The following is a 22,446-nucleotide window of genomic DNA, read 5'->3' as shown; positions in this document are numbered from 1 at the left end:
TTTTTTCCTCTCTATGTCAAAGTAATTTCTATGTGGCATACTTGGCAAACACAATGATCACAAACTGCCTGTGTAACATTCCAATATTCCATGGACATTTGTATAGCTACATGATATTTTTAACAAAATATTAAGAAATCATTTACATCAACCTGCCATAAGAAGAGACATCTGCCTTGTAAGTAAAAAAAAAAACCCCAAACAAAAAACCAAAAAAAAAAGCACAGAGCACAAGATTAACACTAGAGAGATGAAAATACAGCACCACCAATCATATAAGTGCTGAAGAACTGTGGTTTACACACTGTGACTTTCAAACCAAAGACTGTTTCCCATAATTATCCTATTAAAAATTCATTTTATAACATCCTGTATTATTGATTTTAGTGTCAATTTTAGATCTCCACGTTTCCAACAGGGCATTCTTCCAGCATGGGTAACATCCAAATAATTGTAGAGATGACTAAAACAGCAGCTTCAGGCTTGGTCTACAGAAACAGGCTGTTATTTCTCACTGCTTGGGAAGAGAGAGAAGGAATCTGGGGTTGCACAGCAAGACCACTGACACTGCTGCCCGTAATGAGCATAACAACATTTAGCTTGTTCATGTCCATTTCCCCACCTTTCTGTATGAGGAGTTCTGAACTAAAATCTATTCTGAATCAGAAAGCCAAAACCCATGAATGTTGTTTCATCATCAAAAACCGAGTGTCTAAACAGCATCTCAATAACAACCCCCTGATGAGGAAATCAAGAGAACCACATAGATCTATTTAAAAGGGCTCAGAGCAAACACAAATGTGACAGTACGGTCACTGGGAATATTATGTCTCTTCTCCTATTACAAGATTTAAAGGTACAATTCCCCAAGGCATATTTTCTTGAAAATTTTGCAATTTGTAAAATAAAGTGCAAGAGAGTTTCCTTTTAGAAAAGTGCCCAGCTACAATTTTCGTAGGATAAATCCTAAGGAAGTTTACCTTCTGATGAGGTCACTACTGCAAAACCAACTGAGACAAAAAGAACAATGACCCAGAGACTAACAACATAGCTGAAGCCAGCAGTGAGGGTTACTCAAGAAAATACTTTGCCAAGAAGCTGGGCTGTTCTGAAAGCCAAAATTATTCGAGCATGAATTCTGATCCATTAAAATTACTTAACCTGCTATCACAAGTGATTTTAAGCTGCCCTACTAAAAGCTAGTACTATTCTCCACTTGCAGAAATGAAGTCCTAAGAGAATGAATCCTCTTTAGAAAAATGTCTGCTCAGTAAGAAGAACAAGCCAAGCAATCATATCCATTTAAATATTATTTGATATGACATATCAAACATTTTAATCAGCAGTGCATCACTGCAGCAAAAGAGGTGAGTGAAATTCTGGGATGTATCCACAGGGGTGTTACTTGCTGAGGCAAAGATGTGATCATCCCATTCGACTCAGCACTTCCCAGGCTTCACCTGGAGTCTGTGTTCAATTCTGGCTCCTGCAATTCAAGACAGATACAGACTGGAGAAGGGCCAAAGGACAGGCATGAAGATGGGCAAAGGGCTGCAGGACCTGCTCTGTGAGGAAAGACTGCAGGGGCCAGTCTTTTCTCCCTGGAGACGGGAAGGCTCAGAAGACTTTCACCCAAGCATGCCAGTACTTAAAGGGCAGCTACGAGGAGGACACAGCTCTCTCTTCTAAACACAGAGCCACACAGAGAAGACAGGGGGCAACAGGTACAAGTTTGTCAATGTAATAAAGAAATTTTTTACCATGAGATCAATTACTAGAACAACTCCACATGTGGCAGAGTTCCCAGCACTGGAGGTGTGCAGGCTGTGTGCCCAGATAGGATGCTAGACAGATAGGCTGCTGGATAATCTCTACACTCCCCTTCCCATGGACTCCTTGGACCAGAAGGCCTTTTGAAGTCCCTTCCAACCTGGACTACTCTATGGTTCTATGATATACTGGGCTGATGTGACCTCTCTTTTAATACTATCTGAAGTCTTCTATTGCAGGTGCTAATTAAAAGACAACTCTTCAAATGAAATATGCAGGTCTGCTCTCATTAACAAATATCTCATTTGCAGCTCAGTGGATTCCAAGTGCTACTGGCTTATTACACTGCTTTTCAATTTGTTATTTAAAAGATCTTTAAGCATTCCCTCCTCTAAAATTATGGGGGTTTAACATACATATTATAAACTTTGCCCTTTTTATGTCTCACTGAAGAAGGGAAGCCGTTGAACACCAATTATAATACTATTTTCATTGCACATTACATCTCAAGTTAGCCAATGTAATCTGAGTTCATTATTGTATCATAAAACAGTGTTACCAAGATACTTTTCAAATCATGACCAACAGAATACAGAAGCCTAGCAATCTCAGAACCACATATTGATTAAATTTTAGGTTTTAATTAGGTTGTTGGTCTGCTAAAGGAAAATAAAGGAGAATCAGCTTTCCCTCAGGTCTAAATTACTTTTTTTTAAAATAGGCTCATTCTACATTCGTTCTACGGTGTTAATTAAGATTTGTACGCCTATAGTAGCAATTACTTGGAATGAGATATGGACAACATACATATAACCCATGCAAAAATGGTACTTTACAGTTAGCTCAACATCAGAGGGAAAAAAACCACACATTTTAGATGAGAATGTGAATATTAAAACAGAGAAAACACTTACTGTTTTGTCAAATTATTCATCTCTTGAAACAAAAAAAATTTTAAAAAAACAAACCACTTTTCTATGAAGTTTTTAGAACTACATTTAAAAGACATATTAGCCTCCTCCAATATAATGTAGAAATCATGTAGAAAATTAAGAGTAACCATTACATGAATAGAAAGTGAATACTCTTAATATCCATTCACAACTTGTAGAAGATTTTCCTAGTACTGAATTTCAAAAGGAAATAAAAATACTGTAATACTTTATTCTTCTATTTACATTTTAAGATTCCATCAAGTGGAAAAAAACACTTTTAGAGCAACACGAGATAAATGAAATACATATTTTATGAGAATGGCCTATACACAACAGTATAGGCAGATAGTGTCAATTAAATTATTTTACTAGAAACTACTTTATTTACAGGACAAACCCATAGATACCTGCCAGTCAGAAAATAAAAAGGTAGATTAGATAAAAATGAATGATGGTTGCAGTCAGTACAGAACACTGAAATGCCCACTATATTAAGTTTTACAAGGTATTAGTCAGCTGCAGTCTGACAGTTTACCATTCTTTTAACTAATATAGGAAATGTATGATATAAAGTCTTTTACAGATACATGATTCAGATGACCTCACCATTTTCATTAAAAAGTACACTTGTACCATAAACAATGAAATCTACAATCCACAAGGCCTTTGAAGATCACTTTGATAACTTCCCCTTCCCACAGGATCTCATTACTCTCCCTAGCAAAACATAAGTAGTGATATACCAACGTCCCAATGGCATTTTCTCTTACAGTTTTAAATTCATGCATGCGATCTCATGGTTTTCAAATTAATCTTTTAGTAATCACAGCATAAAAACCAAAAAGTATACCTATTAATATATAAAATTGCATATCTATGTTTGATTTAAATCAAGCAATTATGTATTGCTTACCAAGTCCTAAAAGGTCAATAGTGGGTTCTGATGACTTTTTTGGACTTGCTTTAGCTTCTGATTGCTGATCCTCTTTCTTCTGTGGCTTGTAAGGGAAAAAAAATAAACACAAGTAACATGTCTGAAAAGATTCAGTGCTTAAAAATTTTTATTAAAGACACTGCTTCAGTATCAGAAGTAAAAGTCCTTTTCCGTATTTGTTTATCATAATGAATTTGATTTGCAATGAAGTACGTGGCAGTTACGGTCAAACTGGCACATGACTGTAAAAAATTACTGTTCACTGGAATATACTAAATTTTAAAATAAATGTAAGTTTGAGGATAGTTTAAAATAAATTGAATTCTTAAATTGAACCACTGCATATCATGCAATAGGCAAAAAGCTGTCTGTAATTTATCAACTCATTTCAGCAACCAAACAATATGGTTCTGTAGCAAAAAGAGTGAAAAAATAGTTTGTAAAAGCTTAAATTTACAAACTAGAAGCATACTAATGACATCAGTTCACCTTTCTATAAAGAACATCTCCCGAACCTGTAGAATTTTGAGATGCTGAGCACTGATGCACACAACCTGAGTTCATGACCTTTTCCTTTATAAACCTGAATGCTAATAACAGCATTCTTCTCATTCTGAAAAGGGAATTTCTAGTCTTCTCTTGCCCAGAGACTTCAAAATGTATTATGGTATTGATGTGGAATTTGATTATGAAAATTACTTCATAAATCTGTTTATAGTTCTTCTCACACCAGTATCAGGCTGATCCCCTGAATCCATCAAAACATCAATTTCTAAAATGAAGATGAACTGGTTAATAGTAGTGACATGACAAATGCATTTCTTCATGTGCACTTAATGTGCCTTTCTCCATACTTATCACAAAAACCTGAAGTGGACTGGTTGATCAATGACAGCCTTTAACTAGAAGACACTACCCAACAACAGTGGCAGGACACTGTCAGGCTGGGCACCGGGCAGACACCCAGACAGAACCTGCTTCACTCACACCTTTGTCACATACATAACGTGGCTTTCACTGAGGCTCCTGAGTTGCAGAAGTCATTGAATCTTAATGTTTAGCATTAGGGGAGCTTTAAAGTTCAACACAGTTGTATAAAGATCTGTTTTAGGTACTCCTCTGCTTTCTTTCTCTCCTGCCAAAGGGGGATAGAGTATGGAGCTTGGTGTTGGTAAAGAGCAGTGAGGAAACTCAAGAGTATTCAAAGGCAGCCCAAGTGAACAGAAGCCTGTTACACTACAGACACTCCCCTTGCATGAGCAAATCCCCACTGAAAACCCTCAGAAAAGAGCCCCAATTAACCAAAGTCCACTCCTGCAGGTACCACAAACAGGTATCATCACACATAATCTGACTAATCACACATAATCTTGCTAATCTCTCAGAGAAATACTTGCTCCCTCTTGCCAAAAATCCTTACTTTGACTTTACATATCTTGCTCAAGATCCAGCTGTTTGGGAAATAGCCTGATGAAAAAACAGTCCATGAATTCCCTGATTCTATTGTGTATTGTAACTTTCAACACTGTGTTTATAATCTGGAGCATAGCACACGGACTCCAAACACAAAAGAAGTATTGTTTTTGAAAGTAAACCATGACAACATATCAAGACATTTTAAAAGTGACAATTCAAAATGCAGTTTTCTACAACTGACCATATCTCAGTAAATATGCCATAAACCAACAAAATTATTATTACTATTATAAACACTAATCAGAATTAACAGTAAGTACTTCAGAACAGAATGTGCCATAACACCTCGAACATTTGAGTTTTCTCTGTAAGAAACACTAGGGGTCACAGAAGTTGTAAAAAGAAGCATTTCTGACATGCTCCTTTATTTCACGAAACTGGAAATAGCTTAAAAATACAAATATAGAATGCTTTCTTTCAACTGAAAAGAACAAAACGTTAGAATTATATTAAATGTGCAAATTTTTATTACACTGTATTAGATTTCTGATAACTACCTAAAACCATAAGTTTGAAATAATTTAAAGCTTGACAGGTCAGTTTGAATGCAAACTTTTCACAGAAGTCAAACACTGGTGCATACATTAATAAGAACTAAATAGAAAGAGTTAAAACACTTACTTTTATTTGGTATTTACTACTGTGGCAATTTAATCTCATTATCTAAACTAAAATTTTAAAAATATGGGAGGAATAATCTGCTTAGGTCCTCTGCTTTGTCAAATAAACGTTTTCAGTACATATTAAATGCATACTTCTGTTTCATCAGTCTCCAAATAAGAAAGGCAATGGAGATACAAGGTATAAAAATATGCATTTCTACAAAAATATGATCCTTTAAAATGCCCTTTTCCAATATCATGACTATTATTTCTTGATCAAAAGTTTCTGTCCCATTTTGCTCCCTTTGCCAGTATGTAAACTACTAGATTTTAAGGTTATTTCATAGTTAATTACTTTAAGAAAAGCTGCAAAAATTATTTTCAAGGTCATCAGTATATCAAATATTTCTAGCCATTAATACTGCATTTGTTTCCTTAGCAAAGATTTTCTCCTTAAAGCACTATTCAACATCTTTGCAGCTACACAGTTTTCACCAACATTCTAACCTTCAGTCTGAAAAATGAAAAAACACATTAGTCACCTAACATTTACCAATAATTCATCTGTATAACAGCAGACACACAAAGCAATATTCAGCAGCTATCTGAAACAGAAGATCTTCCTCTTTAATGATACCTGCAAAATTATTTTGTTCCCCCATTCTCTCACGATAACAAGCACCATTTCCTGGAATTTCTTATCTTCCTGTCTGAGATTTCAATCAATTCTGTAATTTGATATGCCTTTACTTCTGTTTAAGATGCTTCATGGCACATAGGAGGGCTCCTGTACAAATTCAGAAGACATTTGTTTGGTGCTAAAGGTCTGCCACGATCCACAGACAGACAGGGACTTCTCTAGAGTCACCTGCACTTAGGCATAAACTAGGTAAGGCACCAGTGGGATGAGATAGAACAAGAAACTTGCACGCAATTACTTTCATGAATACCTCAATGACCCTCACTACCATGCTGCTTTTGAGAGTCTTGTTCTCTGTTCAGTCCCATAGATTCTGCACTGTGGTCCACCTGAAGCAGATATAACAACAAGCAATGGCTTCCTTAAGTGCTCTCTAGCAGAGATCATGCCATATTTCTCGGCTGAGGAGAGAACCTCAAGAGGTCTCTTCCCGCCCATATAATTCTGGCATAAACAAGGTATTGAAACTTGGGACAAGAACAAAAAGGAAGCCACACTGGAGTCACTAGAAAATTTTACTACAAATCATAAAGAGAAATGTGATGTTTAATTTCTTTTTAGCAGTTTTGCCCCAATAGGACTCATTCATGACTAGGTTTTATGTAGAGAGTGGCCTTTCAAGATGTTAAGTACTGCACTCACTGAGCACAGAAGTGTGCAACACGAAAAAAACCTACATAACGAGGCAGTGACATTTCTTAAACTTACTGTTTAATTTAGTGTTGTGTTCCATTTAAAAATACCATATTTTGTAGAGATGCAAGGTAGCATGACAAATGCTTGGGACTCTTGCTGCACTAAGATTCATCTCAGTTTCTATTACCAGTCTCCTTGAATCCCACAGCAATTATTTTTAAGTATTGACACCAGTACTAGATAACCTCTTCCTTGTTGTGCCCTTTGGAGTAAGACCACATTAAAAACAGGAGACTAAGCAGCATTAAGTAAACTAAAAATAGCATTACGAATCTGATATGAAAAAGGCAAGTACAAGGAACAGATACACAATTTTGTCCATTTATTTTCAAGTGAAGCCTTCAAGGTTAGTGAGGCTACTGTTTTTTAATGACATCCAAGATTGTCTTAGTAATATATGCGGATTTAGTGAATGAAGTACATGGTTATAGCAATTTCTAGATATATTTACTTCAGGTCATGAATTAACAGCTTCTCATTCAAAATCGTTTTTATGCTGCTAGTACATTTTTCTGAAATACTGTCCTTGCAAACAGCAGAACATCAATACATCTTTGATATGCAGGTCTTACGTGGCCATTTTTCACAGTTGTCACTAATGGCCACTATATTACCCTTCAGGGTTCTTCTCATGTTGCAGACCTACTGAAGGCAAGCAATGTCCACTGCCTTCAATTATTCTGAGATTATTGAAAACCATTTGTTTGCAAATATCACTGAAAGAAGCTGAAGCCAGAACAAGTTTCCAGAGAGTTGATTCTTTTACATTCTCCACATGATCAGCATGACTTGGAGTTTTTTACCTTAAAAACTTTAGTCCTTGTTATGAAAAGAGCCACAAAACCTAATTTAAATTGCCCCTTGATCAGTAGGTATTAGATATTTTGGCCAAATTAAGGAGGCAAATAAAGAACTAACTTTACAACCTCTTACGAGTATTTTCACCTATTAAGCACATCTTTTCAGTACAGGAACAGGGACACACTCATTACTCAGATCCAGCATGGACACTATAAATTTTTGCAATCCTGTAGATGACAGGTAACTGGGACATAATAATCTTTCATTGTTTTATTTTCCAATGCAGTCCTTTCAACCTTCCACTCTTCTTATACTCTTGTTTCTTCAGGGGCAAGAAGCAAGACCCAGGGAACAACTGGTTGCCCAGTTGCCTCGCCTCAATACCTAGGAAGGCAATGGAACAAATAACCTGGAAATCAATTCCAGGCAGATAAAGGACAAGAATGTTAATGGGAGAAATCAGCCAACATACCAAACTAACACTTTTAACAGTGTCGTGACTGGCTTGGCAGACAAAGGTGGAGCATCACAGGGTGTCTTCCTTTACTTCAACAAGATTTTGTGATGGCATTGATAATTGATAAAGGTGCCATCAAGGAAACAATTCCCTCTTCAAGCTCCGGCTCTCATTTGTTTCTTAGAATCCAGTGATGAATGACTCTCAATTTTATACCCAAATCAAGTGATGCCTTAATCTTGTCTGCTGTACATCTACAAAACAATAATTGACAGTATGGTGCTAATACCAGATCTGTAAGTAGTCCTCATACAACAAGATTAATCATCTTTCAGTATCTAAAAAGCAAATATTTAAAAATATTTATGAACTCCTCATAACTCTACTTCTATCAAAATGAACAACTGAGAAATTATGTTTACACATAAGAAGCAGCATCTCCTTCCTACTTAATTAAAATGGAAATCCAGAAATTAGTATTTGGACCTTCACCTAATTTCTCCGACACCATCACTGTAAATCAACTGGCTTGAAATTACTGGATATCCAGTAATTTATTGCTGGTAATCTCCATATACCTCCACAGTGCACCTTGGCCAACTATGATGTTCTGTGCTAAGAAACCATCACAAACAAAATCCAAAAGCAGGCAACGGTGGAGAACACTAGGTCATCTCTAACTTTTCTGATCTTAACGCAACCAAGTGCACAAGCCTACTTTAATCTCACACTGAAATGATGCCTTCATTCACCAGCCAGTCTTCTTGTAATTCATAGAGATACTGTCTATGATTTAATTAATCTTGCTCATTTCCCTACCTTTAGAGAATTGCAGGGTTAGTCATCTATCAATCTTGTTCATTTATCCAACATCAGCTCTAAGACTTTAAGGTAATTTCCAGCCTATCAGGTTTTGAAAATTTCCAGTTTATCAGGTATGAAAATCTGTACCAAAGTTTTGAGGTTTATTCTGGTGCAGTACTGGCTTTGTCTTTTAAGATGAAAAGAACACCATTGTCAAAAACTTACAATTTACACAGAATGAGAGTCTTCCATTCCATCATGAAAGATCATATTTTAACTCAGAAACCTACATTTAATGTTGCATAATTGTGCCATCCTCCTTTATTCTTTCTTTACTAATTTTGTGCGACAACAGAAGTCATATGAGGTTTAATTTCGAAAAAATGGGTAAGAACACAGGCCAGGCCGGGAAAAAAAAAAAAAAGTAGTTCTCTGCTAGGTCTCAAATTAAAAAAGAAAGCTCCATTTTACAGAAATCAATATTGACCTTCATTGAGCTCTCACAATGTATTGCTCTCAATATACTACTAGTTACACCATTCTAGTTCAACCTAATTTATGTGAAATACTTTTCTTGAGTTAAATGAAACCAAATAAATCAGCAAGTAACAGTGTTAACTACTCTCTTCACACCTGAAGTTCTAGAGTTGATTTTACAGACTCGTTTCTCTCTCTTATATGTTACTCTAAAGCAAATTATTAGTGAATAAAGATGTTTCTTTGACGAGGACAAGGGAACTGATAGGCCCTTTATACTATGTGTTTTTCAAACTAATTGCCTTTATGGGTCTGGCTGGGATAGAGTTCACATTCTTCACAGCAGTCAATACAATGCTATACTTTGGATTTGTGGCTACAATACTGTTGATAACATACTGGTGGTTTTGGCTATTGCTGAATGGTGATACTTTGATAACTGTATCATTTTAGTTTTGCTCACTTCGCATAATTATATTTCTTGTTTTACTAATTTAAGCAAGGCAACCTCCAAGCAGCTCCTTAAGTACATTCAAGAACTACACACACACAGACACACACACTTAAGAGTCAGCAGTACTTCCCTGTTGGTAGATTTTCTTCACAACCACCTTCTCTTCCCTTTTTCTGGCACTCTATGGACTTTGTCAAACAGATGCAAGGAGCACATGAGTTGAGTGAATCAATCTATACACAAACCTCACCCAGCAAACTACAGTGAATTCCCAAATTCAGTTTTCCCATACAGCATACACAAGCTTCAAAGATTTGAGTATTATAGTTTTGCAGTTGACTCATCCAAAGGCAAACTCCAAGCCCCTGGAATGGGCAGTAATGCTTTCTCACAGAAACTTGGGCTGCAATTCTGCAGGAGATGGAATTCTGAAGAAAACTGAGTAAAACCTGAAGTCTAAGTGACAGACTGTAGGAAGTCCAGTGTGTCAGTGGGGTAATTAATCAAATTTTATTCAGCCAGCTATTTTTGGAGATAACCATTAAATGAGAGATTCATTCTGCCTCAGAAAAAGAGAAAAAAAATGAAAGCATTGCCAAGTCAATTCTCCTCCTTCCTCCATACAGAGATCATAGTACAGCACACAGGATGTTGCCCATAGGGGATTTGGTTATATATGGGCAAGACAAAAAGGAGGGTCAGTACCGCCATGACTGACTACACCTATTAAACACACACCTGTTAAATTCACATACATAACACCATGCTGTGGGGTCTATGGCTCCTGCAACCAAAGCTCCCTTACTGCCAATCAAGCTTATCCATTCCAAACTTTCAGCACCATGCACAAACACATCTGGCTATTAGGTGCACGAGATGGGCAGGGAAAGACAAGAGGGAAGTAGAAAACTTTACATCAGCTTGCTTGGTTGACAGAACAGATAACATACCTGAGGTCTTCTGATAAGGGCTACATTTTTAATGACAAAACAGTAAGAATATTCAGATCTAGCATCAAATACATTGCTCTGCAGTCAAACCCACTGCCTTTTTAAAATTACTATTGTAGTAAAATAGGAAAATAACACAAGTTTGTTGAATAAGTATGGGCATTGGTATCCTTTCAGAACATTGTTTAATATGGTCATACATTCTAGGGCCTATGGTCTAAATTTATGGGCTACTCTTCTGCACATCCCTGTTCCCCAGAATACTCTCCTCTGACAGGCAGCTGAGGGCATTTTGCACTGGAACTGACAGTTGTGTACAAACCTTTTTGGTAAGGCCTGGTTTAGAAGTGCCAGCACACAGTGAAAATACTGTGATTATTTTTCTTTATAAACAGGAGATTCAAGTTTCCATTTTCTGCTTCTGTAACCTTATGCAAGTTACCATCATATGTACAGATTTTAAGGGTTTAACAGCTCTAAAAGATATGTCATTCAGTAAAAATAAAAACCACACCAAATACTTTAAAAACAAGCTGAATTTTGCCAAATTCACTACTGCAAGATGACAATGTAAATAATTCAGCAGATTTTAACACTAGCATTTAGGATTATCATTGACCTTATTCTCATTTACACTGTGTGAGAGCATTTAAAGGGGCAGCATACATAGTGCAGGACATAAGCCACATGATTAATACCTCTAAAGTAGAAAAACACTACAGCCAGAGCAGTCATAAGTTACTAATCTAAATATCTCTCCTACTCTCAAGCAAGATATCAGTCATGGTCAAAAATTAGATTCATCAGCTGTCCAGTCCTCTTATTTGCTCCCATTTTCCTTCACATTTTTTCCTCAATTTTCCACTTTAATGAAAAATTCATATGAATCTAGAACTCAGTCTGTTTAAAACGCATCTGATTACCATTGTATTTGTAACTCATATGCCCTACCTTAACTACAAGAAGCCTTATGAAAGCTGAAGATACATCAAATAATTTTGTGAAAAGCACTTCTAACTTACTTAAAAGCAATTTCCAGTTTACTCACTAGAGCTCATATACGCCTCTACGGTTACTGAACAAAAGCTCTCCTTTGCTCTTAATACATAGGAATTGCATGCCCTGTGCATAAAGCAATTGGATTCCTTCCCTCTTCATTACCTGCTTGCAATAAAACTTGCAGGAGAGCATAAACATTTGAGAATTGCCATATGAGAAAATAATGTTAGTAATTTACTATATCTTGCAATAGGTTTGTAGATATTTTTCTGATGCTTATGCTCTAAAAGTTTAGTCTGTATCCATTTACAGCATTACCCATGTAGGCACATCCTAGAATTTTTAAAGAATATTTTTATAGCTTTCATACCTGACCTGAAAATAAGTAAAAATTAGTATTTTCATAATATTTTATTTAGACGGCATTAAAAATGTAACATGCTTTTTGTTTACCTCTTACAAAATACCAGCACTTGTTTTTTTCAGACTTGCAACCAGAAATTTAGAAATCAGACTAACTTTTCAGAACTAAGGATACTTTTAGCAAGCGATGAATTCCTACTTTGCCTAACTGGCAAAAAAGCCAGAAAACTGACGCACTATAATGAAACACAAGTAAAACTATGCTGGTATCATTGTGAAGTACCATAGACTACAGTGACTCTGCAATCAAACTCTGATGCATTTCTAATCAAGAGGAAAAACCTGCATGTCAACAACAACAAAAAAGCCATCATTCTTATTTATCAAACTAGAATTATCTTAAATCAAAGAGCCAAGCCAAGGGGAAAATGTAAATTGATTATTTAAGAGTCTATTGTGATTATTTCAGTTAATCACTCACAGACACTAAACTACTCACACTCACCTGGGTAAGCCTAATTAAGGCATTCACACGAAGCAAACAAAAAAACCCAAACTGCCTTTTGATGTTGCTAAATATGATTCTGTACACATGAAGGTCCTTCAGTCAAAATACATACCTAAAAGAAAAATTTTTAAAGTGGTCCTTGATCTACTATCTTCACTTGAAAAGCCTGGGTATGTGGATTTCATTAGATTTTCACAGTTAGAGCAAGATACTTGGGCAAGATTATGTAAAATGCATTATATCTTTAGTAATTTGAATTAAAAACTTCATAGCAGAAATAACAGACCTTGCACCATAATCTTATTCCGTTAATATGATTTCAGCTGGGTCTAGGATAATACATTAATCATTTCTGTGAAAATGGATTAAAACTATTCCTTTGTTCTTACTTATTGAACAAGCAGTACTAACATTGTATTTAACTGAATTTAAAATGTTAGCTCAGATCTCATTTACTTTAGTCGATATATTCCAAGGCTTAAAACCTTTTATGTCTTGTACTTAGCTGAATTGGTTTAGCTCCTTTCTAACGCATCAGACAATTCTAGAGGCCCTTTTACCTCGCTCAAAACGATGTATGAACCATGTAGAAGTACAATTTCCTACAATTAAGTTGCCTTTCTTTTTATACTTACTTCTGAGACTACAGAAAAGTATCAGAGAAAAAACCTTATTCTTATACTCATGCATTAAATCTATATAGCAACAACCACATTGGAACAATAGTTCTATGCATTTACATTCAAATATATTAGGTTCTTAAAGTGGAAAAGTTAAGAAGAGGGTCTGAAAAAAAAAGAGGAAAAACTCTTTTTTCTATGTCTGATACTTGAAAAAACCATCAAAAGATAGCAAGATGATTCCTAGGTAAAGGTCACAAGATGCAGCAACTTGAAGCTGAGCTAGGGATGGCAAGACTGCCGAATAGGAGAGGTACACATTTTGAGTGCAGAGGTATTCAAGTTTTCCAGAGATTCTGGGGGCAAAGATTTGAGCAGAGTTTCCTGCATCTGTAAATCTTTGAAATTACTGCATTTGAGCCCAAAAGCAAGGACCTGTTTACAAGGACACAAAAGGCAGAGAAAAAGCTGTTTTTAACCCACCTCCTACTTTGTATTATCTTGTCATAGAACTTGATTTAGATAAAATGGAAGAATTCTGCTTTTAATCCAATAAAACCAGGGGTTTGCATCTTCTAGAAGAAATCACTATAAAGCAGAAAACCTCGGAAGATCCATCTTACAGCTAATCCAGTGTCCCGTTATGAGAGCTATAAATCGGATTAAGGTCAAAGTGTTTTAATGTATCTCAGTTTGCAAGCTGTGAAATGCAATAAACATGGTTTATAATCTTGTAAGCTATTTTAAATACACCTTCAGTTTTCAAATCACATATTATGGTTATATGAACTCAGCTTACACATTTCTACTTGATTTCTATTGCACTCATTAGCCTCAGCAAGATTACAATAATGCAGCTATATTAGTTCCAGTTCCACATTAAACTATTTTCTTTTATAACTTCCCTTTCAAAAACCTTTCAAGTAATACAAAATACAACATCATTGTAACCAATCAGAACTAAAGAGCATTTATTTGTAATTCCTTTTTCATATATTTCCAGATAAGAATGAGCTGTTTCAGGCATGGTAACTGATTGAGCTCACAGTAAAAAAAAATTTAAAAAAATGTTTTCCATCCCTATTCAGTATTCAGCTTCTCAGTATTTTCGTTAATTGTAACAGAAGTGCTTTTTTTGCTGAAAAATGCTTTTTATGTGAAACTTCATTCAATATCAGGTCCCTACACCCTTAGCCAGCAATCAGCTCATTCCTTAGAACTTTCCAGGTGCTTGTCTCTTACTCACTGGTTAGTCCAGTGTGAAATGTGCTACCTGTTAACACACATCAGATGCAATCACTGTATGTTTGTCTTATAAGTGAAGGCTCAGACAATCCGACTGCCCAGCAACCTGCCCACCTACCAGCACATATGTGACTGCCCCTTTTTATCCACTTCCCCCCTGCTTCCTCAAGCTTGCTACACCACCTTGATTTTTGTATTCTCCTGGTTTGGTCTGTGTCACCTAGACATCCCATAACAAGCTGTGTACAATACTGTGTCCCATTCCCCAGCTCTTTTCTCTCTGCATCCTGCATCCTATACCCTGTTATGCAATCACCCCTTACTTGCCTGGTATTCCTGGGAAAGAACCTTTTTCCTTGACCCACCTCACTACTTTCCTTTGATGTACTAGAAGCAGATCACTGGCTCTCTTTTTACTGATTAGATTACTCCACCCACTGTTGTTGTTCATCTCATTCTTACAGTCTTTATGTTTTAGCCAGTCTTACAACATCACACTGAATAGTGTTTCATAGAAACAACCTCTGAGTTAGGACATTTTACTCGGAGTGTTGGACTCATACTCTATGCTGGTATAATTTCTGTCATTATCACAAACAGTATACTACAAACACTTTATGGAGTCTAAGCACACTATTTCTCTAGAGATGCATTTGAAAAAGCCTCTCAATTAGCTCCACAGAAATTCAACCCTCTCCGTGACAGCTAACAAGGCTGAAATAGCCCCATAGATTTATTTTTATTACTTCTCTATCAGCTTGTTGCTTTCTTGAACTACTAGAGAAGTTAGGAGAGAGTTGATGAGTACTTTATCATCCTCATGTACATATACATAGTTCTGTTTCACAAATGCAGAACTTAGTGAGAGGAAGAAATGTTTAATAAATACTTATGCATCATTAGCTGCATTAATTTCTTCTGCTAGTCAGGGTATTATTCCTCAATTTTGCTCTCATTTCAAAGTTAATCACTTTGAAACAATTACTTTAAAAGCTAAGTAATTTTAACCAATCATATGCAATACCAAAATGGATTTCTCTTTACTTGGGCAAGCACCATTTTCTTTGTCTTCATTCTCCATACCATCATAATCTTTAACATAAACTATCATTAAGCACTGCAGCCTCCATCTCAACTGGAAATAAGTCAAGCTTCTTCCTGCTTCTAATCCTCCAGTTTAAATAAATGTGAACCTATATGAAATTTCTGTATATTCTGAAATACCATACTTAAATCATCCTTACAAATTGTAAGAGCCTTTTACAGTTTTTATCTTCACAGCTTCAAAAATGCCAAAGTTTTTAAACTGGCCCTTCAGAGCGATATTACAAGGCCTCTGATTTGTTTGTTCTGTCATCCATTTCTACATTTATGCTAAGATTCAGCCCAACCTGCTTCATTTAAACGAAAATAATCCACTTTTAAACCGAAGAAAAAGATACACTGATATCTACTTACAGTGTAAACTGAGGATTAAATAAGTAAGACAAAAAATCTCTATTTTCTCTTGAACAGAAGTCACCCTTGTTACTACACTGTGCAAAATATACTTTCTGCCTAGCCCACAAGCCTGCAGTACCTTACTCTGATATGAAGTACAATATTCTCAAGTTGAGAGACAATACTTGCTGAGCAGAGAGGCAGGACAGATTTATTTTACAACAGTACAGTGGCATGCCTGGGGACTAACTTCAGAACTGCCCCATTTTCTTCTAACTTCAGGTACCTACTTCATAAAAGAAAAATTTCAAGTAAAACTGAAACACAAGCTCATCTAGTTGCAATTCTTTTTTTAACACAGCCAAGAGGCAATTCACTGCAGATGGGTTAACAGTTCTGACTGATATATGTAAGCAATTTAGAATTAAAGACCTGCTGGTTATTTGAACAACTAGGCAACTGGTAATTTTCATCTGACAAAATTATCTAGCATGAGAAACTTGTCAATTTCCTTCCAATTGTGCTGAAAGACCCTGCTTCTATCTTCTCTTGCTTCTACCTCTACCACAGCTACAGCACTATTTTTCCCCTACCTTTAAGTTAACTTTGTGAAGACATAATTATGCAACAGTACAACAAATGCCAGAGTCATAAAAGGTTCCACACAACTGTTCCAGTGCCAAAAGCAACTATCAAAATGCAATAAATTCAACAGTCCAAAGAAATATTCTTTTTAGCAAAAAAGGCACACAATCAATACCTACGTCAATTGAAAGTTTAAGCTGTAAGACACACAAAGTTGTTGCATGGCACTGGAACATTGCTGAAACATCTTATGGCATATTATCATCATCATGCATTTAAAGCTTAAGCTCATGTTGGAGATTAAATATTGGCAGTGACATCTAAAATAATTTTTTTTTATGAAAAATAAGTCAGTATCTTTATTCTTCAGTGAGATTTGCACTTCTGACAGGATTTCCCACTATGCCATTGCCCTACCTTGATGGTCACACACCGGAGTGAGATTAAGCACGTTCTAGCTTAAGCATGGTGAAATGAAACAGAACACACAAAAGCACTTGATTGCTTCACCCATGCTCCAGTACTTGCATTATTTTAGGAAAACAAAGGAAGCCTATTATTCAAAACAAGATTAAGATTATTATTTTGAGTGACATTATTTAAAGTCTTTTTCCTCTTATCAGCTTCATCTTATCCATCTTTACATTCAGTTCCATTTATCAGTACCACTTAGGTAAATGCATCTGTTTTGTTCCTGCACATTTGATTGATTGTATACAATCTCCTAACTAGTACTGTAATTTTTATAAAACTTTTTACATGAGATTGTATATTTGCAGTTTTAATCACACATGGTCCTGCGGTCTCAAATGTCTCAGGACATCTTGTTCCTAAAGACAGAATCCACCTATGAGTAAGGCTGATTTAATACATGCTTGTATTAAATGTGTCCACTTAATTTTGTTCAATATACAAATAAGTATATGTAATGTTGTCTTAATTGTCTCAAAGTCACCAGAAAAAATGATGAAGGTCATCACAAGCTGAAAATGTCATCTGTTAATAAGTCTTAACAACTGAAACCCAAGGCAGTATTATGTTTTGGACCTGAAAGGAGCAAAAGTGTAACAGAGGTTCAATTAAAACTAAGAAATTTAAACTAGCTTTCTGGTAAAAAACAGTTTGGCAAGTTAAACAAAAGCAAATTTAACCAAAGCAGCCCCATCTCAAGCTTTTTCTCATTGTTTTTAGATTCTACTTGCATAGATTTTTTAAAAATTGCATTAAAATACTGTTCTGCTGCAAGACCAGAGTAGAGAGGATCAAGCTGATACAGCAAACACACACATGGCTGAAGAAAAAAAAAGTGATACCCTTCCTGAACGCTGACTCCTTTTACAACATCAGAAAGATAAAAACCTCTCTTTTTTTTTCCTGACAAAAAGGGGGTTTCTTTCATTGCTTCTACCTGCAATATCTGTTTCTTAATTTCTTTGTCTACAACTGCAAATACGTAATAAGAGCCATGCCAGATTAATTCCATTAAGTAGGACTATTTTTCATGGCAATCCTCAAACAGAAGAAGTCCTTTGTTGCCTGCAAAAGGAATGAATAGCATCGTTTCGGGAGAATCTAATTTGATTTGCTTTCCTCCAGATTAGCATTCAAAACAACCAAAGAACCCAAAATAATCTGATCTCTTCCGTAAGACTGAGAAGGTATGATTAGAAATGTAAAACCAGGTGGGAGAGGTCCACAGACTGTAAAATGCAGACTGAGAAGCCTTAAACTCTTCACCCGTTGTGGGGGCAGAAGGCAGCGGAACAGGTTGCCCTATGCCTTATCACATACTCCTAAATCCTGAGGTTTAATTCTTATCTGCTTAGTCTGAATTAATGAAAACAAGGACTAAGAGCATAAATAAGACTATGTATTCAATCAGAGAACAAAACAGGTTTCTGTTTTTCTGTTCCCATGATATATATTATTTTTTATTACAATTTAAAAAATATTTCATTTTATAAAAAAATCAGAAGAAAAAGATGTTTTAAAAGTAAATCACTCAGGCAAATAATGCTAAGATGTCTAGGGAAATGTTATTATCAACTGTTTAAGTGATTTAGCAAATTATCAACAATACAGTATCAAAACAAAGAAAACATTTAGACTATTTATAACGGGATTCTGTATTTAAATTATCATTCAGGTCAATATTTGTGAATCCATTTAATCTTACAAGTTAAAAGTAAACATTTAAAGAGATCACTTTCACCTAACTGGTGTTTAGGTGGATACTAACTATTCTGCAGGCTTTCATTTCTTCCATGCATTCTTACAGTGCTACTCAGCTCTAAAAAAGTGAAGAACACTACAGCGCTATTTGCTCCAACTCATTTCTCCTTGTACAAAATTATTAGGATGAGAACGTGTAATACTTTGGATAAGAAAATTACTTCCCAGAGAAATAAGAGTGACTGATAATTTCTTTTGCCTCACTAGTCCAAGCAGTTTGATTTTTGTGGGGGTTTTAGGCTCTCTTTGGGGGAAAACAAATACACCATCCTAACAAGCTATGCTAAGCTCTTCCTATTTGGTTAAATAAGTATTTGATATAATGTTTTTCCTATACAAAGGGGAAAAGCTGCTAGTGTGACTTTTAAGGGGTTCTCCAGTACATTATAAAGGCAAATAAACCAATGTCTGTACCTCTAATACAGGCCATCTGGTGCTGCCTGGTACCAGCTGACTGAGAGACTGTGGCTCACTGTAACTGCCAAGTTTAATCTGCCAATTTAGTCTTCATTTTGGGGAAGAAAAACAGCATTTGATATACTACCATTGAAAAATAACCTCCAACTGACCCATTCCTGTCACTTGAAATAACTTTATACAAAAACAAGAGCCAGTTTCAAATTCAAAATGCAATATAATAAAACACACTAACTCACAGTGTCATTTTGAACTTCAGTTAATCAAGTGTAACTGCTGCAGTCCTTCAGAACCATTAATCATCCTGGTATGTTCAGCAAAATGAAAAAATCTTTGAGTGTTGATATTAATCAAAAATTTTTGAGTGTTGAGTTTGCAAATGCACAAGTACTTTGTGGAACAAAAAAAGTAGTTTATAGTTCTTTATAAAGTTCTTTATATCCTAACAATTTAACTTTACTGTCCCAGTACAGCACAATCTTGTCCTAAAGGGGCTTACTTACATAACTTAGATGGTCCTCAACATGCAGTATTTTACAGAGAAAACATTACAATATTTTCACAACAGTACTCAACTCCTGTGAAACCTCTAAACTAAACAGCAGAGAAAGCTACACAGTGCTGAATCCAAACACTTCCAAAGCATTCAGTGTCATGGACTTAGCTGAACTTTCTAATTTTGGATATTAGAAATACTAACCAAGTTTTTAATGGACAGTTTTCCAAATAACTTCTGGATTAATTCTGGATTGTTAGCACTGTGGTACACCACATTTTCTTTATTTAAAAATTAGACTTCATAAATAGTTGAAGCCTACAAAAATCTGAACATTTAGGCACACCAATTTTCTTCTTCTTTGCTGTGGGTGCATTCCAGGACCTTACAGCATCATACCTAGTGATGCCTTTTTTATTTGAATTTGTACTGCAGAAGTACATAAACAGATATGTCTTGAAAAACTAAACAGTCCTGGTTGCTCTGAAATTCAAGAAGTCATTCATACAGATCAGTCTAACTTCCCTGTTCTAAATAAATAGTGCAAAGCACATGCCTTTACTAAATGAAATATTATTCCTTATATTCTTTGATTGCTTGTGAACAATATTACTCAGTTCACTCTGCAGCTCCTGTCTATCCTTGGGGCATACAGTCTCCTCAGCTCACACACTGGCCATGTCCCAGCCATGCCCCTGATCACTCAGCCCAAATGTCCTAAATGCACCTCATCTCCCATTTTTCTGTGCTTCCTTTCAGTGGAAAACGGGTATAAGACAGATGGAGTGCCCACAGAGCCTGCTCCAACCTGCATGAAGAATAGCATGGAGTTCACCTAAAGTGCTCCTCTGTGCTCCAAGAAGAAACTTTACCTTAACCATCTAGACAGGTTAGATTTTATTTCAGAAAACTTGTATGAGGGTTTGAGAGCTCTCTCATGCACAAGCAGAATACTTATGCTACATATTACTTTTTAAATCACCAAACAATTCTAAACTGAACCAATTACTCAAGGATGACAAAAAGTCTACTCACGCAAGAAATAAAAAAGGAGTTCAGTGGTTTACTCTACTCCTGAACAGAGAACTTGTTCAGTCAGCTTAAACAGAAAAGAAAGGAAAAAAAAAAGAAAAAGAAAATCATGGCTGATTTGTGAAATTTCACTACCTTCAGCTGTGCAGAAGAGTAATTAATAACGAGGGAAAACTCCTTAGCAGCTGATGAAAGGGCAGGCAGAATGATGAAGTTTAAAATTGGCTAGTGAAAGTCTAAATTTTTCCTGCTTACAAATTAAAGGTTTTCTTATGTAACTACCAAAAAACCATGTAAGATTGGTGGCCAAAATACAGAATTTCTTCCCCTCCCCACTAATAAAATGCATTGCACTCTTGCAATGTGAGACTTAGTTTTTTAGTCAGTTTAAAATCTCTTAATCTTAACTGTACTGAACACGTAAAACTTGCTTTCACTACATGACAGTCTGCCTTATGCTATTATCCTGCTGTTGGCCCATAGGAAACATTAAGAAGCATACAATTAGCTCAGATTGATTATTTATTTCTCCAATTCAACACATTTTAAATATTGCTAAAATTTGCATTTTGTTGTTTGCAAACAAGCTGGACTTTGAGTGAGCATTCAGCTTCAAATAACCTGGCCCCAGTTTTCATGTCATGAAAAATTACATAATAATTGTTACAACAGTTTTCCTGCAGTATTTTCCCTGTTTCTTCAAAGTAAGTGTAAGGATAAGGTTCTTTTAGGCAGAAGCACTAAGGAAACTTGAGATCTACAATTGTGGAAATAGCATAGAGAGAGAGGGAGGAAAGACCCTGGGTAACTTATGCAAGTTTCTTAACTTTCTTCAGTTAGACTGAAAAAAACCTTACAGCTGCCACTAGCTTGGCAATGTCATGTGTTTTAAGAGTTCTGCAGATCAGATGTGGAACATCTTGTTGTTGGCTGCTTCTGATAAAATGCTAACCACTGGACTAGATTCAATCAATAGCTGACATAGTAAGTGTTGTATTTGCGAGGTGCCCTGATGAAGGAAGGAATGATGAATCTGACTTTATATTCTCAGAAGGCTAATTTATTATTTTATAATGGTATATTACATTAAATAATACTATACTAAACTATACTGAAGAATACAGAAAGGATACTAAAAAGACAATAATGAAAACTTCTGACTCTTTTCAAAGTCTTGACACAGCTTGGCACTGATTGGCTAATGAGAAAAAACAACTCATGGCAGAACCCAATGAAACAATCACCTTTTGATAAAAAAATCTCCAAACACATTCCACATGAGCAAAACAGAAGCGATGCAAATGAGATAAGAATTGTTTTCCTTTTTCTCTGAGGCTTCTCAGCTTCCCAGGAGAAAAATCTTGGGTGAAGGGATTTTTCAGAAAACGTGAATGCCAGAAGTAAGATCTTGTTATATTACAAATTACCCAGTATTCTCATCAAAGTGAAACCC

General features: G+C 35.8%; 1 protein-coding gene across 4 annotated transcripts in view; it reads right to left on the bottom strand.

The window, feature by feature from the left end:
• The window catches only part of SMAP1 (small ArfGAP 1), an 89,730-nt gene that overhangs the window by 18,511 nt on the left and 48,773 nt on the right, over window positions 1-22,446 (bottom strand). For 2 of the 4 annotated variants that reach the window (XM_064412345.1, XM_064412347.1), the window contains one exon: window positions 3,619-3,703. In XM_064412345.1, coding sequence (XP_064268415.1) covers window positions 3,619-3,703 — 85 coding nt within the window. The remainder of the gene's footprint in view (window positions 1-3,618; window positions 3,704-22,446) is intronic. The other 2 variants (XM_064412346.1, XM_064412348.1) reach the window with 1 other exon arrangement.

The sequence above is a fragment of the Passer domesticus genome, chromosome 3, assembly GCF_036417665.1.
Source record: "Passer domesticus isolate bPasDom1 chromosome 3, bPasDom1.hap1, whole genome shotgun sequence".
NCBI classification, from domain to species: domain Eukaryota; kingdom Metazoa; phylum Chordata; class Aves; order Passeriformes; family Passeridae; genus Passer; species Passer domesticus.
The sequence above is the reverse complement of the archived record's forward strand: the minus strand, read 5'-3'. Positions and strand labels throughout refer to the sequence as shown.